Source organism: Falco rusticolus, chromosome 4, assembly GCF_015220075.1.
Source record: "Falco rusticolus isolate bFalRus1 chromosome 4, bFalRus1.pri, whole genome shotgun sequence".
NCBI classification, from domain to species: domain Eukaryota; kingdom Metazoa; phylum Chordata; class Aves; order Falconiformes; family Falconidae; genus Falco; species Falco rusticolus.
In genome coordinates this window covers 32,955,990-32,974,212 of record NC_051190.1, presented here as the reverse complement: position 1 = coordinate 32,974,212, position 18,223 = coordinate 32,955,990, and the positions used below count along the sequence as shown (strand labels likewise).

Sequence of the window (18,223 nt, the reverse complement as noted above, 5' to 3'; positions counted from 1 at the left end):
GGAGCCGCTAGAGGGGGCTCGGCGACCCCCGGTCAGGGCGAGGGGCCGGGGGCGCGGCGGCGAGGGGGTCCCCCGCGGGGCTGAGGGAGCCCCGCTGGGCGGGCGGTGCGGGGAGCCAGGTCTCCACGCGGGGCTGAGGGCGCTCCGCCAGCCCCGCTGTCCAGGGGGGCACCTCAGCTGCCCGCCGCGACGCCCGGGGACGAGCCCCTGCCTCGGCCGTAGCGTTCCCGCCCGCCTCTGCCCTCCGGGCCGCGTTCACCCCTCGCCGATTTCACTCCCTCCCCTTAATGTTTTATCGCCCTGCGCTCAAAGAGCGCCCGTAAGCTCTGGCCCGGCCCCCCCGGAGCCGCCCACAGGGAGGCGGGCAGGCCCGGCCGGCGGCGCCCGAGGCCGGGACCCCAGCGCCCGGCATGTGGCGGGGCGGGCTCCCGCTGAGGGCCGCGGGCCCCGGCGCGCCGCCGCCCGCCATCGAGTTTCCAGAGGAGAGCCCGGAGCCGCGCTTTGACGGTAAGTGGGGCCCGGGGGCATTCCTGTCCTCGGCGGGAGGGGCGGGGGCGCAGGGAGGTCCCGTCCCCCCTTCCCGGGCTGTCGGCGGGGCCCCGGCTCCCCCCGGCCGGCGGGCGGGAAGCAGGAAGGCGGCGGTTCCCTTCATCCCTCCCTCCCTTCCCCGCCGCCCTGAGGAGGCGGCAGCCGCGAGGGATGATGCAAGAGCGGGCAGGCCCCGGGGCCGCAGCGGCAGCTCCGCCTGCCCCGGGCAGCGCCTCGGCCTCTCTGCTCAGCTCCTTTCCCTATGCACTTACAAAAATTAATTTGGTTCCTAATTAGCGTCTTAAGCTTCTCGCTCAGTGGCAGCTCCGCGTGGTGCCTTTTTGTGAGCCAGGGTGGTGTGGGAGCTGTGTGGCTTGGTAACGTGGTTGGTATTTTTGGTCAACGGGCATATACCGAGACCTAAATCCATTCGTTTTTTTCCAGAATCCGATGTGCCGGCAGAGCTCCGAGTTGCAAACGGGTCGCAAAAGTTTGTGAATTTTACTTCCACCATCCAAAACCAGCTGCTGCTTGTGTCACTGCTGGAGCATCTCTGCCACATGTACACACACAACCCCGTTCATTCGAAGTGTTTGTTCCGAAGTTAGTAAGAATAGTTCTTTCCTGTCTCTTAAACTGCCTTTCTGCAATGTATACAAGAGTCTTCCACGCAGATTTACAGTGTAATATCAATACAAAGCTATAGGTCCCATCCCACTGGGACAAGAGTAGTTCTGAGAAGAAAATTAACACCCTGAATTAACTTAACTGGGAATGAGGACCTGCCTTATTTTTCAGAACAGCAGCAAAATTTTGTTGTCGATGCAAAGAGCAGTTCTGTTCCAGCTAAATCTCATGCATCATGAGAAGGGTAGCAGGGTATGTTAGCTAACTGTTAAGCCTGATCTAAAAACACAGAAGAGGAATTTAATAAAAATATTTATCAAGAAATTGCTGTAGCATAGTCTTCACTAAAACTTTCAAAATTATAGTTTGTGAAAATCAGAGTGAATACCTTGATAAGTCTATATTTTCCCGTAAAGTCTTTTGATATAATTCAGGGAGGTTGCGTTTTTAGGTGTGAGGTGTTTCTTTTGAAATCCTTTTGGTATGTGACTTACCTTAGGAGTTTTGTTCATTTAGGCACATTCTTAATGCATTTGAGAAACAATCTCCAAGGTTTTTGTCTCTTGCTATGCATGATTGCAGGGAATAAAACATAGTATGTTGCTTCTACTTAAAATTGAAGGCATTTATAGCATCCAGTAACAATAGCGCAGACAACTGTCATTTTTTTGTTCTTGATGTCTGATGTAGATATTTGGCCCTGGGTCTTACTATTAGCTCTATCAAACCCGAAAATAGCAGGGAAAAAAACCCAACCAAATTTCCCCCTTTTGGGAGAGGAAGAAAAAAACCTCCAACTTGGGCATCTTCCAAAGCATGTGGCTGCTCAGCTTCCCAGTGTGGTTCTGTGGAAAAAGACGTTCTTCCACCGATACAGTTTAGATCAGTTTCCCAAGGGGAATAAAACTAATGAGTAAAAGAAAACCATACGGCAGTAATCATATCTTCTTGCAGTTTTGGCTGCTACATTCATGTTGGCAGGGGTGGGGTTTTCCCACTTTTCTGATATGAATCACTGTCCATAAGGCTCATATAGCAAAATTCCTGGTTTCTTACATGTTCACTTGGAATAAATTTGTACCTCCTTTAAAAGACAAAAGTAATAGGTTGATTTTTTAAATACTGCTACCAAAGAAACATATTTTAAAAAAAACTCTTACAAGGGGGTTTGTTTTAAGATCTTGGAATTCCTAAAACTTTTAAGTACGTTTTTCTAGCATCTTCAGTTTTTGTTAGGTTTTTGGCTGCCACAGCCTTGTTTTACTTCAGCTGAGAAAGATGCGGTGCTTGGGGGGGGGTGGGTGGGTGGGAGTGACTTCATTCTTTACTATGAGTACATGCACTAATGGGTGAGTTTATATGTGAGTTAGAAAAATCTTGACATTACCACTTCTTATTATTAATGCCTGCTCATAATTATGAACATGCCTTGAATTTCTCTTTTTGCTGATCAAAATTAGTCCAAGGGTAACAAGTAAGTGAATGGGTGGCTGTATAATTCATCCGCTGGGATAAGGAAGAGAAGGAGATGCAGTTGTGACCATGAAGGGCACAGCAAATAACTGTATTATGCAAAGGGATTTCCGCAGAGCAGCTCTAGTTAGGATTTAATTAGGGTTTTTTGCTAAGTCTATGGGAAATGGCATTAGAGTAAGAGTGACTGTTCAGTTTTTTAGATGCACTATCTTTCCATTAAAGTTTCTCATTTAAAAAACAGCTGTTAACATAGTCTTATTGGCAGGGTTTATTTAACGTGACCTGTCTCTGTTCCTTTGTACAGTACTTCGTCAGGCTTTCACAAGAACAGGGTTGCTCTCCCCTTTTGCCTTCTGTGATGAATTTAGTACTGTAAGACTGCAGCATAATAGCGCCATTACTGAACTAATGAAAGCAGCTAGTCGACAAATACTTAATGGGGTAAGCTTTGTTAAATTTCTTTGGCAGCCTCTGCATTAAGGAGTTAACACGTCATTGCATCCAAAAAAGCTTTTGTTTGGGGGTTCTTTTAATACTGGATTGGGTCTTTTTAATAATTATATGAAATGGTACTCCCATTCTGCCTTAGCTGTTTGGGATGGCATGTTCTGGTTCTGTAGGTGCAAACCGAAGCTTCTGAAGCCGGCAATATTTTGTTCCTTATTAATATAGTAAAAGAAAGATTTAAGAAAATCTTCGTAAACACAGGCAAGGTGTTTTAAGTATTGCTGCGGCTTTTTTCGACAATGGACAGACATTCATTTTCAGCTTTTAACTTTTCAGCTGATTATGTTAACACGCTCATGTTTATATTAGTGGAGGGCATAATTTGTATACTGTGTAATGTGCTTCAGGCTTCAGAGCAGTTTGCTTATCTTGCTGCTTGAAGTAAGCTAGTTAATTTTGTCTTTAAGCACATTTTAGAGCCCTCATTTTATCCTGTTTGCCAGCAGAACTCTAAAAGGGCAGTAATCTTTCTGGCAGAGGGATGTTAGCAGATTACTGGTGAGCTAGTAATACTTCAGTGTGGTGAAGCTCTTTGCAGAACGTGAATGACTATCAGTAACCTCATTTTCTTCTAAGAATGTAGTTGTAGTTTGTGTTGTGATTAAGCTGTCTGTGCTGATGGTGTGGTAGACCTGTTATTCTGTTTGGCATGTTTTGGCCTGTTTTTATGTTGGATTTTGTTGTTTTGTAGGAACTTGATAATGGAGATTCTCATGCAATTGGGTATGTATTCAAAGCATTTAGAAATACTAAACTTGACTCCCTCCCTAAAAGTTCTGTGTTCCACTCTGAATTTAATTAATACTGCATTTCTTATTTTGGGTCTGAAATGTAGAAAAAAAGTAGAAATTTCTCCAAACTGTCGAAACGATCTAGTGAAAATTCCTTCTTCAGTACAACTGTTATGGTTAGTGCCACCATTCAGGAAAAAAAGATTTATCAGACGTAAATTTAGAGAAATCATCTTAGTAGTTCTGTTAACACACAAAGTGTGGATTTTAAGCATGTGTGCATGCTGTTGCAGTCTGCTGGTTTTCAGTATTCACTGAAACAGTGAATGGTACCGCATGGTAATGTCAAAGTATTTTCTTCAGATTTTCATAACATAAATACTATTTCTAGATTGTGTACACCTGTAGCCTATATAATACCTTACTTATAAGTTGTAATTTAGTTTAATGCAGCCTAACCTTTTTTTTTAATCAGGGAAAAAGAAGTTCTCTTTGAAACACAGACTTCACGATACTTGCATGAATTTGATGAGGTTGCAAGGCTAGGAAAAGGAGGATATGGTAAAGTATACAAGGTATTCTTCACCTTCTGTTTATAACGAATTGTTTTATATCTGGTTTGTCTTTGAAATTTAGAGCTACTGTTTTGGCTGCTTTGTTTATTTTTCTAACAGAAAACCAAAAATCCTCATTTCCCAATAGAACAGGTGCAAACCAGCACATGTGAAGGCAAGATATATCAGATGCTTTACTTTGCGTCTTTTGACCCTTTTAAAGCAAAGGAAAACTCCTTATTTCTCATGTGAAACACCATGATATATTGACTTAAAACGGCCACAGGAACTGATTAGTCTGCACACCCCAATGTTCCAGTTGTGATTGCTTGAAAAAAAGCAGCCTTAATAGGAATGGAAACTGTCCAACCTAGTGTTGATTTGTATTAAATATTTGTAGCGTATGGCCAGCCTAAGCTTCCCCACGTGGTATGTGCTGCGTGCAGATGAGAGTTGTGGTCTCACAAATTTGAGAACCTGGTCCTTTATGAGGACCTAGCAGCATTTTTTTTATTGATGAAAAGATGGCTGTAAAGGTAAGTATTTCACAGAGACTGGATTAGATGTTTGTAGTCCTGAAAGAAGGCAGAAGTAGCATATCCTTATCCTAGGCAGTTGCGGCCTAATCCCGGTTTCATTCTGTGATACTGGGAGAGTTATGTGAATGGAGTGCCAAAATTCATTTTTAGAAAATAGTTAGTTCTAAAGGATTTAATAATTCATTAATCTGAACACATTAACATCTAATTTCATCCTATTATAATTATTTTCAGGTCAGAAACAAGTTAGATGGTCAGTTCTACGCTATTAAAAAAATTGGCATTAAGAAGGCTACAAGAAGAGATTGCATGAAGGTATTTTTTCCTGTGTTTCATCTCTGTTTTAACTCCCTGTCTCTGCTAGCTGATTCTGATTTGATTTAGTAATGCAGTTAATGTTTCCCAAAACATCAAAAATGTTAATAATGCTTTTTATGCATTCCAAGTTTCTAAAGATTTGACCCTATCAATACCTAGTAGAAAAAAGTGAATGAGAAATATTTAAGCCCATTGAAAGAAACATATTTTTAACTTGAATTTGATCTTCTCTGCAACTATGAAAATATTAATTTGTTTTAAAGCTTCCAATTTTTCTCTATTACTGTAATAATTTTATCTGTTCTTTCTCTGTCAGAAACTGTTATTTTCAGTATCTTTTGGGTTTTCTAAGCACTCAGTATAAAGGACAGTCATCCTGTTTTGGTCTTTCTAGGTGCTACGAGAAGTTAAAGTGCTGGCTGGGCTGCAGCATCCTAATATTGTAGGCTACCACACTGCTTGGATGGAGCAAGTTCAAAGCATACGCCCAAAAGGAAAGTACAGCATATTTGGAATTCCTGCATGCATCCTGCATATAACCTCTGTACTGTTATTTGCAGAAGAGTATTACTTCTCTGATAAAGTAACTATTTTTCCCCTCCCTAAAACAACCAAAAAAAACCAAGCTACAGGTGACCACCAGGTCTTCGTGTCCCTCTGTGCTCTTCAGTCTCTTGCCTAGTAACTTACCTCTTAACTTAATGATGAATTTGGAACTATGGAAGTATTAGCTTCACTTCTGGTAATATGTAAGGTTTTAAAGTTGTGTGAAGTTCAGTGGAATGCAATGAAGATCTTTTAATGCAAAAAGGAGTGAGTTGAAAAGGAGAAGAAGAATGATTACTGGGGAATGAGCCACTTTAGATATTAGGGGGAAAGTGATGAATAGGGGAAAAAACCCCACAAATTTGCTACTGTGTTTTGAAATCCCAGAGTTGTAGCAAAACTAGAAATGTCACCCACTATGCTTCTCTTCCTATTTGGAAAAGAGTTTAGAAGAACTGAAAGAACCTGGAAATAAAGACTTTAATGGGGAACCCCCCCCCCCAAACCTTATTATTTTATTTGGCATAGGAGAGTGTTTAAAATTGATGAATTGCCTGTTACAGTTCTCCAGTGACAAAGCAATCTGGTTTTTTGTGTATCAGCTACTGTCTGTCACTGTTGAGAATTTATCTACTTCTATGTTCATTTTACACCTTACCGTGCCCCCTGTTTTTTTCTCTTTAGTTTCTCTGTTCTCGGCTCTTCCCACAGTTTGTCCTTTGGTCCCTTTGTAACCCTAATTTGTTGGTCCCTTTCCTTTCTTGTCCTTTTCCGGAATGACTTTAGCAATTAAATCTTTTGATCCTCTCTTAGTGGGAGGTTTGCTTATGCTCTATATGACTTTATTGCTTTCCAAGTCAGTGACTTGATGCCCCGTCAGCTATAAGCACAAAAGAAAATGCATAGGAAGTTGACAGTCTAGCAAAACAAACAAGACTTTTTAACCAATGATACTGAGAATCTTGAAGGATGCAACTTTTTAGTGCTAGGCGTACCTCACATGTATTTAATGGTGATAATGTAACTAGAACTTTAGGTAGGTCCTGTGGTACTTAACAATTTTCTTTGGCTTACAAGATTGGTGTTTTGTATTTGCTTCTGTGTGCAAAAACAAAACTGCTTTTTTCACATAAATACACAATTTTAATGAAAATTATTTCCAAATTTATAAAGTACCTTCAAAACAGCAGCAGGGTGACACAAAGGCTTGTGCCTTGTGGAATAGTTTCTTTAACTGTGCATTATCATATACGTTATAAGCCCTAATTCTGAACAGGCTAACTTCTTAAAGGTGAAATCTAGAGGAACATCTAAGACAGCCCTGTACAACCCTTTCCATGATCTCGTACAGCATGTGATTTCTTTTCATTTAGAGAAAAATGAGAAGCATGATAGGGTTGCTTCTTAGTAGGCTAACAAGCACCTTTTGCAGCAGCAGAAATAGAGAAAAAGCTATCTACAGGTAATGAAGTTAAATGCAGTAAGATGCTGTAGCTTAAATGTTAATTTAAGGTAAATATTTGCATGCTTGGATTTGTAAAATACCATATTTATCTTCTCTTCCAATAGATAAAACAATAATGGAGTTGCAGCCATTATCTTTGGAGCAAGAGAGTAGCAAGTAAGTATTATAAATCTCAATGATAACATTTATTTGGCTTTAACAAAAGGGTTTTTTTTAAAGTTGAATGAGTACAGAATTTGGCATATATTGAACAAGTGCTTTGTGCTTTTTGCTCCCAAATTATAACCCAAAAAAGTTAATTATCCGTGTCATTGATTCCCTTCTTGTTGTGTAAGCTGGAAAATACTACTGGATACATCTACCTTCTTTGGATCTCTCAGTTTCTGAGTGCCTGAATGTAGTACTGGGCTTCAGGTTTACTTCAAATGTTCTGTGCCAGTCAGCAACACTGATTAGCACTGTGGGGTCTTACTAGAGTGATGGGGCCTTCTGTTTCTCAGAAGTGTTGATTAGCCCTTTCAATAAAGAGATGGAGTGTCCTGTGAGAAGGACAGCGTAACTTCCTAAGTTTAAAGGAATGGAGATACATCATAGTTCTGTCCAGTAACGCTGTGTCCTAGGACCGTCTGTATCTATGGGCTGTCTGGGTCAGCTGTCAGAAATCCCTCCTGGGGGAAGGTATTAAAAAGGCTGGAGCCTGCACTGCCTGTTACATAAATTTTTACGTGGGGAAGCAGCTGAACTCTTACTCTGCAATGCAGATTGCAATTGCAAAAAAAAAAAGGAAAAAGTCTTCAGAACAGTGTGTCACAAATAGACGGTATAAAACTGTACATATTTTGATTTCTCTCCCTTACTTGATTATTTTCAGTGATCACTGTCACATCCGGAGTGTGGGAAGTGATAGTTCAATTATCTTTGCTGACCTTACTTCACAAGAAAAGAAGTCCTGTGACATTACTGGTCTCAGAAGTCTGGGTAGTGAATCAGTGCAGAATATGGATGTAAGGAATGATACTACAAACAGCAATAGTAAACAGTGTATGAAACCAAATAAATGTGAATTATCCATAGGATTACAAGACGACTCTGTAAATAGTGTTAGCAGTAGGTCAAGCGATGTAAAAAATCATTCATCACGGGGATCTCATTCTAGTCTGGATCAAGATGCTAGCACTGGCAGTAAGTCCTACACTGAAGAATGCTCCAGGAATGATGTAGCACTCTGTGGAGACTTTGAGGTAAATACAATTGTCTTTAAGTATACTTAACTGCTGTCTAATTTAATGATGTTTGTAAAGTAGCATTTGGTAGACAGAGGAATGATTTATAATGATAAATTAAAAAATATGAAATGACTGCTATTACAGCCAAAAATACAGACAATTTTTTCTTCAGTGGGTAACACCATTACAAGGAAGCTGACCAGAGGAGCTGGCAAAACTCAGCATACAAGAAAGTTTCCACGTGTTAGTCATCTTGGGTCCTTTCAAAGTACCTACATGAATAAAAACTGCTACTCTTGCATAAAAAAAAAAAAAAATCAAACTGGAAAATCTTCAGCATTCAGTAATGGTGGCTAATTCAGATATTATTGATGAAAGTGTCTAGGTATGTAATGTGGTGCCTATACAGTGTAGGATTACATGTGAAAAAGAGAGAATCAGATTTGGGCAGGGAATCACCACTCTACCTATGCTTCTAAAACTTTGCTTGTATTCATACCACTGAAATGTTTTGTATAACACAGCCAGCTCTGGAATGCTTCAAGCTTTTGCTATCATTTGGAGTTCCTTCTTGCAAGAAATCCAAGATTTTAAAGGTGTTAGCTTGAGTTGTCCAGGTTATCAAATGGACTAGTACATTATCAGAAACCGAGGATGAAATTACATGTTACTGTTAATAAATCATAAAATTCCATATCAAGAGGTGGATTTTTTTTGCTATTTTATATTAGTTTACACTATTTTCTTAAGCCAGAATGAACTTCTGTTCAGTACGTCTAGAAGCTTTTAAATGCTAATTTGAATATTAAGTAGCTGGCTGTTCTGTTAGCTTTTATCATATAGCAATGGTTAAAATTTGAAGAACAAGCAAAAAAACCCCCAACAAAACTAGATAGCATTGTGGTATCTGCTTTTTGAATGCAGTAGGTTAATAATAGTGTATTCAATGTCATTTTGGTATCTAACTCTTTTTAATTTAATAAAAAAATTTTTGGTTTACTCACTAAAAATAACTAGAGGAAATACTGTTTATAATATAGTGGCGCAATCATGGACCATTATTTTTCTGTTAGGTGGAGTATCGTTTGATGCTTCATATACAAATGCAACTGTGTGAAATATCCTTGTGGGATTGGATTGTTGACCGTAATAAAAGATGCGATGAGAGAACAGAGGAGAATTCCAGTAAGATTCATCACTATCTTAAAAATTTACTTATTCATTATTAAGCAAATACTTATGTGTTCCTAATTGGAAGTCCACTTGCCTGATTTTATGTTTTACTTGAGCAGCTTATAATATGGATCATCTTCATTAGATTTTTTTATTCACTTAATCAGATGGCAGCTAGTATTGAATATTTGTGTGATGAATGTTGGGAAAAGGTATTTTAAGTTCGTGAGTTTCAGACAGCTCTTCAAAAAAGAGGGAATGTACGCCTGAGGCATAGTTGTTACTTGAAGAGATCTGAGCCTGGACAGTACTACTTATTTGGAGCAGAGTTTTTTTTATTGAGAGAATCTGCTTTTTCTCAGTAAGCTGTTTAAATAATTGAACTTTTGCTTTGGTAATAGTCTTGCTGCTACAAAATAGAGCTTTTCACAGGCTAATTTATCAGTTGTGCAAAATATAAATACATCTTTTGCTTCAGACAGGTTACAACATACTTGAAAGCTTTTAAGTTTGTTTATAAGAATCAAAACTTCTATGCAGCCTAATTTGTCATTGTTCTAAAGAATCTTAACATTTATTTTACTTCAGTGGCCAGAGGAGTTCTCATGCCCTGATACCAAACTGTCTTCAATAATTGTTGACATTGGGAAGAACAAGTCTAATGCTCTTAAAGCATTACAGACACGGTCCTTTCTCTGGGGTATAAAAAAAGCATATGCTTAACAGATTGTAAGACATAAACTGTATGATTAATGTTTAATCTTAGTTTTAATCACTATGAAGATAAATCTGTTGTTCTCTTTAGTCATGGAGTCAGGTTTACCAGCTAACTATCAGCTGACTTCCACTAATCTCTCCTGTAAGCATTGGCTTTTACCTTTCATAAGCTAATTTCATAATGACATTCCTCATCAGGAAGTGAGAGAATCACTAGAGCATTTGACCTTGCAAAACACCGTTTACAGACATTTTCACAGGCGACAGGAGAGGAAAGGTGAATTCAATCATAGGTTAGACATTAAGAAACATAAATCCAAGTCAGAGTAAATGGTGAGTGTTTGAAGTGGCAACAGACATGTTAGACCTGGGTCATTAGAGGAGAAAGACAATGCAGTTCAATAAAATAATAATGTGGGAAATGGTAAAAACAGAGAGATGGTAAATTTACTTAGGACAGCTACAGCCAGAGGAGAATGGGGTAATTTCAGAGGGTAGCACAACAGCAGGATTAGGATCCAAAAAGGAAGGGTGCAAATCAATACAGAAAACATGTAATTACATAAGTTAGTAAGCTTTTATCTGGAACTGTATTTTTCATTCGAATCCAGCACTTATATGGAAGTAAGGAGTTTGCTAAATTCATAATCAAATAGCTGTCTGATAGGGATTGGAGGAATCTTTTCAGGCAAACATGTTCATGTCCCCTGAACTTTCCTTTTTGGGATTTTGAGATTAGTAACTTTGCTATTTCAAAAATACTACCTTAGGAGAAGCATGGGAAATTCCATTTTTAAACTGCTCATTCTGTTAAAAATTTCTTCCACATCATAAACAAACAGAATTCAACAAGATATACCACCATAAACTTAAATAACTCAGTAAAATTAGCTGAAATAATTTAGATTTAAAATTTTATTAAGGTCCATATCATCTTGTGGATGTCAGCTGGACAATGAAAATTTTTCAAGAGTTATTAGAAGGAGTATGCTATATTCACAGCGTGGGAGTGATGCATCGAGACATTAAAGTAAGTTCATGGAATTATTACTTGAGGTTGGAGAAAACAGATAATTTCCATTATGGGAGAATGGAAGCAACTTCGTAGTTAAATTTGAGATGACCTAGGCTCTTAAGAATTTAGCTATGTTACATACAAAAAAATACATTGTCTCCTCTATACCAGTATCATGCTTTCTTTACTATAAGCATAGTACTCAATTACATTGACTTACAAGTGAATTACGATTAAGCTCTGGAAATGTTTTCTCCTTTGTGAAGCCATTTTCTTGTCCTAAATGGGGATGGTAAGATTGGTTTTGTTTTGTCTTGGTCTTTCCTTAACAAGGGTAGGACCTAAATTACCTAATTACCTTAAAAAAATTTCTTCTAGATAATTATATCAATAAGCAAAGCTTCTTCACTGCATCTCAGTTTGCTAACTGCATACCAGTTAGCTTTTCAAATTATGTTCAAGTTATAGTTACTTGATATAAAAAAAAATATAAATCCTTCAGTTGCACATAATTGCTGTCTTTCAAAATGGTTGCTATCTCCTCAAAGGGACTGAAATTAATTACAGGTGATGTTACTGGGTGAATGCAAATTTTTTGTTTAATTTCTGTTAAAAGTAATGAAGACAAGACTTACAAAAATAACACTTTGAATGATTAGAATAGGATGCCCTTTATATGTTCCTATGGGTTTTTTTTTTATTCTAATCATAAGAATAGTTTTGACTTAGTGGCTGGCTTGGATGTGAGTCATAGGTAGGTATCTCTTTGCTTCCTGCCTGCACCCCACCCTTAAACTGATAAGACTTGAATAGCAGGGAATTGGATGTGTATTTTCCTACTCTACTTTCTACAGAGGTTCTCTACATCTAATATGGTAGCTATATGAGGAAATCAGTGTAAAAATCATCTTAATTATTAAAACTCCACATGTGGAAACTTGGAACTAGTTGAAAGCACACAAATCTTTGTTCTTGATTAATTTAAAAAAAATGCCAACTGTTTCAGGGTCAGCAGTTTTTCAGTTTGCTGTAAATACTAGACAAATTTCGTAGGAGAATTTGAAGTGCTGTGTAGCCTCTTGTTTTTCCTGTAGCATAAAACATTGTTTTAAGTTAATCTCTTTTTGTAGATAAAGTCACTTTTTAAGATAAAATTACTTAGACTAAAAGTTCTGGACTGGTAGGGTATAACAGAGTAACAGGTCCTAAAACTTTAGTTGTCAGAACAAACTTTGAGTTGCCATGATGTAACAGAAGCTTGATCATTAAATATTTGTTAACCACAGCTTTTTTGTGCCTGTCAGGAGTGCATAGGATGGTGTTAATGCCTTCAGTTCCTCTATTTCCTAGTTTTAGAGCATGAGAAATGAGCCATAGTTCAGCTTCAGGCTGGTGAAGCTCACAGAGTGTAAGCAAGCAGAAGTTCCATCTCATCTGTACATACAGAGTCTGGCAGTGCTTGGCCCTCTAGATTGTAAAATCATAGCATGGGTTGGGTTGGAAGGAACCTTTAAAGACAATCATTACAACCCTCCTTGCCACGGGCAGGGACACCTCCCACCAGCCCAGGGTGCTCCCAGCCCCATCCAGCCTGGCCTTGAGCACTGCCAGGGATGGGGCACACACAGCTGCTCTGGGCAGCCTGGGCCAGCGCCTCACCACCCTCACAGTAAAAAATGTTCTATCCAGTCTAAATGTACCTTCTTTTGGTTTAAAACTCTTGCCACTTGTTCTGTCACTACTGGCCCTAGTAAAAAGTGTCTGTCTTAGGGTTTTTTTGTTTTTGTTGTTTCTTTTTTTTTATAAGCCCCTACTATATATTGAAAGACACAGTATGGTTTCCCTGGAGCCTTCTTTTTTCCAGGCTGAACAACCCCAACTCTTTCAGCCTTGCTTCACAGGAGAGGTGTTCCAGCCCTCAGACTATTTTTGTGACCGTCCTCTGGACCTGCTCTAACAGGTCCATGTGTGTCTTGTGCTGAGGACCCCAAGGCTGGATGCAGAGCTCCAGGTGGGGTCTCCACAAGAGCAGGGTAGAGGGGGAGCATCACCTCTCTCAACCTGCTGGCCACGCTGCTTTTGATGCAGCCCAAAACATGATTTGCTTTCTGGGCTGCAAGCACACGTTGCCAGCTCATACCCGATTTTTCATCCATCAGGACCCCCAAGTCCTCCTCTGCAGGGCTGTTTGCAGCTTAGGAAGTACGTTCAACAATGATTGGTGTTGTGTGTCCAAGTCAAGGGATAGTACTTCTGGTTATGGTTTCTCTTTGTATTGAGTAAAACAAAATTCACATTCAAAATTATCAATAGATGTGATTCTGCCATATGTTGTATTAGGTCAGGTGTACAGTGATTTGGGGAAATGAATTTATATGATTGCTTGAACTATATGTAGCACCTAACTTAAAATAGCTATTTATGGATATTTCTAGAATTTTTCTTTTTAAAACTCGTGTGAGTGTTAATTAGCCATGCTACAGCAGTGTCTCTACAGAGTTCAACTGTGCTGTGAGTGTGAATGAATAGCCCTAGTTTTGAGTTACCACCAATGATTTAATTTGATATTGCCTATTTCATTTATTGGAAGAAATGCTGAATAGCGTTTCACACTCTTCTCCCATTCTCTGTGTGATTTAATTTCTGTTTTAAACTTGACAGTTTGTCTTGTGTTTTGTATTTAGTGATTCCTTGAACAGAAGCCATTCCAAGTTTTCGCACTCGTTTCACCTGTTTATACAAAATTTTTCAGTTCTCTTATGTGCTTTTTGAGATGGGAGACTCAGAACTGCAGGTGGTAGTGAAGATGGCAGTGTATGAATTCACCTGGTGTCACAATGTTTTCTTCTTTACCTTCCTCTCCCCACCAATAATGTACAGTTTGGTTTATGGACTGCTATTGAGCATTTTCAGAGCAGCCTGTTGCCATGCTTAAAGCTGTAGTAGTCAATTTACAGACAGTTGTTACATATTTAAAATTGGGATTGTTTTCTTCATTTACATTTTCATGTTTACTTTTACAGAATTCCTTTTGTCATTATACTTCCTGCAATATCCTTCCAGAGTTCTTCGCGTTCAGACCTCATTCTGATTCCTCTGAACAACACCATACTGCCAGAAAACTCTCTCATCTCTCTGTTCACCCTTCGTTTTCTAACCATTTACAAACACGTTGTTCAGCATAGTTCCCTTCATGGGGAAATGCTGACCATTTATCGCTGTCCTTTCTTTTCTGTCTTGTTAAATTAGTTATCTATGTGGGGACCTTCCTTCTTTCCCTCTTTTTTTTTTTAAAAAAGCGTAGCATTTCTTAATCTAAAAGCATTTGTAATCAGAAATTATAATCTTGATCAAATGGTTACCTGGAGGGCGAGCAGGGCTGTGAGTTATAGGGTGTGATCAGCTAGTAAAGCTTCAACAGTGCTACTGTCATCTTCCATTATTGCTTCATACAGTGTTTGTGGCCTGGATTTTATTTCCTTTACCCACAGGAAAACATTGTGGCAGGCCTGCTGGCTCCTTTGGTTATATTCCTTGTAGACCAGGGAATTTTAATTTTTGTAATGAAAATCCATAATCAGAAATGGAATTTCTGGCATTTGAATTTCAGGATTTGGAATCTGGCATTTGAACAGTGCCATTCTTTGGGACGTTACAAGACGTTTGGTTCCAGAATAGCTTTGAAGTAACGGCATTATTCAGTGTAGCATTAAGAGTACTATAAAACCAGAAAAAGCTTAAGAATGTGAAAAAAGGCTCAAGTTGCCTTTGCTTTCTTGCTAGTAGTTGTTTAGTAGAAAATAAAACCCTGTACTAAGCAATAGTGCTTTCACTTCTTACCCAAATGTAGCTAAGCTCAGAAACCTGGTGATACAGGCTAAGTAAAACCAGTAATTTCATATTCTGTTTTCTTTTATCTGGCAAGTTGTCCTGGTTTCAGCTGGGATAGAGGTGATTTTCTTCTTAGTAGCTGGTGCACTGATGTGCTTTGGATTTGCTGCGAGATCAATGTTATAACACCGATGGGTTTAGTTGTTGCTAGCTAACGTTTATACTAAGTCAAGGAATATTCAGTTTCTCAGGCCCTGCAGCAAGAGTCCTGGAGGGGCACAGGAAACTGGGAGGGGACACAGCCAGGACAGCTGACCCGAACTAGCCAAAGGGGTGTTCTATACCACAGAACTCATACCATACTCATACATACTCATACCATGCTCCGTATATAAAGCAGGGGGAGTTGGCCGAGGCCTGCCGATGGCTGCTCGAGGGCTGGCTGGGCATCGGTCAGCAGGTGGTGAAGCAGTTGTGCTGTGCGTCACTTGTTTTCTTTTCTCCATTCCCTTTGGATTTTGTTCCTCTCCCCTTCTTCCTCCTTTTCATTATAATGGTTGTTGTTAATGTTTTATTTCTAATATTAAATTGTTCTTATCTCAACCCTCAAGTTTTACATTCCTTCCTGATTCTCCTCCCCATCCCTCTGCGGGGTTGGGGGGTGAGTGAGTGGCTGTCTGGTTACCGGCTGGGATTAAACCACAACCCAAGTGTGTCTTTTTATTTTATTTTTTTTTAGAGACACAATGCTAGCATTTCTCTTCCTTAGTGGTCCTAAACCCAAAATATATGGATACAACTATTTCAGTTTTTCCAGTCAGTGCTCTCTAGTCAAGTCTCTCGTAATTTGGGGGTTTTTCATAGCAACTTCCCAGAACCAAGTAGCATGTTGCAGCTGTGCTTATCATTTAGAAAAGTGTATTTTGTTTTACATGATGTCTAGCCCAAAGATGATAATTTATTCCTCCTTCCTGCTACATCAGTTGATCTAATTTCCTGTCTGCTCTTGCCTATTCCTGTTAACATTACTGTTCTGGAAATTTCCCACTTTTGGTTGGGGGAAAAAGAAAAGAAAAAAAAAGTATCTTCCACTAAACCGTTGTCTTTCCTGTTTTGCTTTTCCTCATTTTTTTAAAGATCTTTACTATGTGGTCTTTCTGCCCAAATGCGATAGCTAACACATGATTTAGTATCAGCTATGACTTTTTTTTCTCTTACTAATGAAAGTTTTAAGTAATTATTATACCTGTGAAGCACTGGATTTTATAGATTTTGAAACAGCTGAAATTTCAGTTTTGTATTTACGTTTTATACGGTCTTGTTTTGTAGCCCAGAAATATCTTTCTACATGGATCAGATCATCATGTAAAAATAGGAGACTTTGGATTAGCCTGCAAAGACCTTCTTTGGGATGATGCAGACCAGTGGTTTAAGACAGAAAGGATAAAAGGTAAGAGAAAAAAGCCTAATAGGTTTCAGTGTCTTTAAGTTTCTATGCTATAAAACCTTAAATTCTTAAGTGAAATGGTAACAATGTAACATAAGGTTGAGTACCTCCAAATTGCCTTTTTAAAGGACTGACACATACTTCAGGAGTGGGAACTTGCCTCTACGCCTCACCAGAACAATTGCAGGGCTCTCACTATGATGTCAAGGTAGGGAGTTTTGTTTTTTTTTCTATTAACACATGATGATAGATAATAGGGATAAAACAAGCCTTTCAGTAGGTAAATACATAATATTTGGTAAATACACAAACATTCCTCCTGCTGTTACTCTTTATGGATTTCAACTTTGTCTTTTAGTTTGCTACTAATGTGAAAATTACTTGTTTCTAAGATCATCTTGAGGAATGTATATAGATTAATTTGTGTTTCTTTAGTGGTGTCATATACTTCTCATATCATCATGCACCTTCAGTGTTGTGAAACTCTTTCATACCATGATTTTTGCAAGGAAAAGGAATCTATTAAGTAATTAAAAATAGCAGTTATCCCAGAACTTTTTCTTCACCCTGTTACCAGTCAGACATGTACAGCATGGGTGTTATCCTGCTAGAACTCTTCCAACCATTTGGAACAGAAATGGAAAGAACAGAAGTTCTTACACAGTTAAGGAATGGCCAAATTCCTCACGCTTTCTACAAAAAATGGCCTATTCAAGCCAAGTACGTTAAACTCCTCACCAGTCAGAGATCTACAGAAAGACCGACTGCCGCTCAGCTTCGTGAAAGCGAACTGTTTCATACCACAGAACATGTAAGTTATGCCAGTAACTTCAACCTTTACAGGATAAAGAAATATAAAAGGAAAATTCCATTTGTTTCCCTGCCTGTATTATGGGATTTTTTTATTTTTAACTTTAGAGGATTGTGTGATTGAGACTTTTTTTTGTAATCCCGATTACAGTATTCAACATGCTCTATTAATGTTCCTGGTGTCTTTGCAATGAGATAAATGGTCATTAAGTATAGGTAACTTTAAGAAGACTGGACAGTTGATTTACGTACAGCTGGAGGTATTTTTACAGGTCAGAAAAGCTTCTGAAGCTTTCAGTCAGCTCTGCAGAATCTTTTTATCATTTTCCCTCTCCTCGCCACAATTCTTTGTTGATGGATTAAGTTCTGGCATCAAATACCCAGAATTGCTGTGGCGCTGCAGAATGTGTGTGGATTGAAAACCACTCAAATAGGTTAATAAGGCTTTATCTTTGCTTGTCTATAAATGAAGTAAACTGACTGTCATTATCAGGTTATTTCTAACCTACAACAGAAGGTGAGAGAACAAGAGGAAGAAATAGAGAAACTGAGAGAGACAATACGACTGCTTTCTGAAGAAAGAGATGAACATACGCAACTCGGTTCTCCTGTTTAAGTACAGGAAGAACTAACCTCTATTGCATGATAAGTTATATAAAAATGTTTCTTTTTTTACATAAAAATATTGCAATGCATTTTGATTCTCCTGTCTG

At 38.9% G+C, this 18,223-nt stretch overlaps 1 protein-coding gene across 3 annotated transcripts; it reads left to right on the top strand.

Moving 5' to 3' along the window:
* Nucleotides 1-295: 295 nt before the first annotated feature.
* EIF2AK1 (eukaryotic translation initiation factor 2 alpha kinase 1) lies at nt 296-18,205 on the top strand. 3 transcript variants are annotated; one of them, XM_037387387.1, is made up of 15 exons: nt 296-507; nt 973-1,131; nt 2,936-3,072; nt 3,830-3,861; nt 4,345-4,444; nt 5,197-5,277; nt 5,675-5,774; nt 7,396-7,447; nt 8,448-8,532; nt 9,591-9,702; nt 11,331-11,437; nt 16,583-16,703; nt 16,829-16,908; nt 17,278-17,511; nt 18,004-18,205. In XM_037387387.1, the coding sequence occupies exons 1-15, from the start codon at nt 411-413 to the stop codon at nt 18,124-18,126; spliced, it is 1,620 nt and encodes a 539-aa protein (XP_037243284.1). In that variant the 5' UTR covers nt 296-410; the 3' UTR covers nt 18,127-18,205. The 3 variants fall into 3 exon arrangements, with proteins under 3 accessions (XP_037243284.1, XP_037243283.1, XP_037243282.1); XM_037387386.1 differs by having other exon boundaries at nt 8,163-8,532; nt 18,025-18,205; XM_037387385.1 differs by having other exon boundaries at nt 8,163-8,532.
* Nucleotides 18,206-18,223: the final 18 nt, after the last annotated feature.

Coding starts and splice junctions, on each gene's coding strand:
- EIF2AK1 (XM_037387385.1), top strand. CDS start 411: ATGTGGCGGGGCGGGCTCCCGCTGAGGGCCGCGGGCCCCGGCGCGCCG. Junction 5,775..7,395: donor TCAAAGCATACGCCCAAAAG/GAAAGTACAGCA, acceptor CTCTTCCAATAG/ATAAAACAATAATGGAGTTG. Junction 9,703..11,330: donor GAGAACAGAGGAGAATTCCA/GTAAGATTCATC, acceptor AATTTTATTAAG/GTCCATATCATCTTGTGGAT.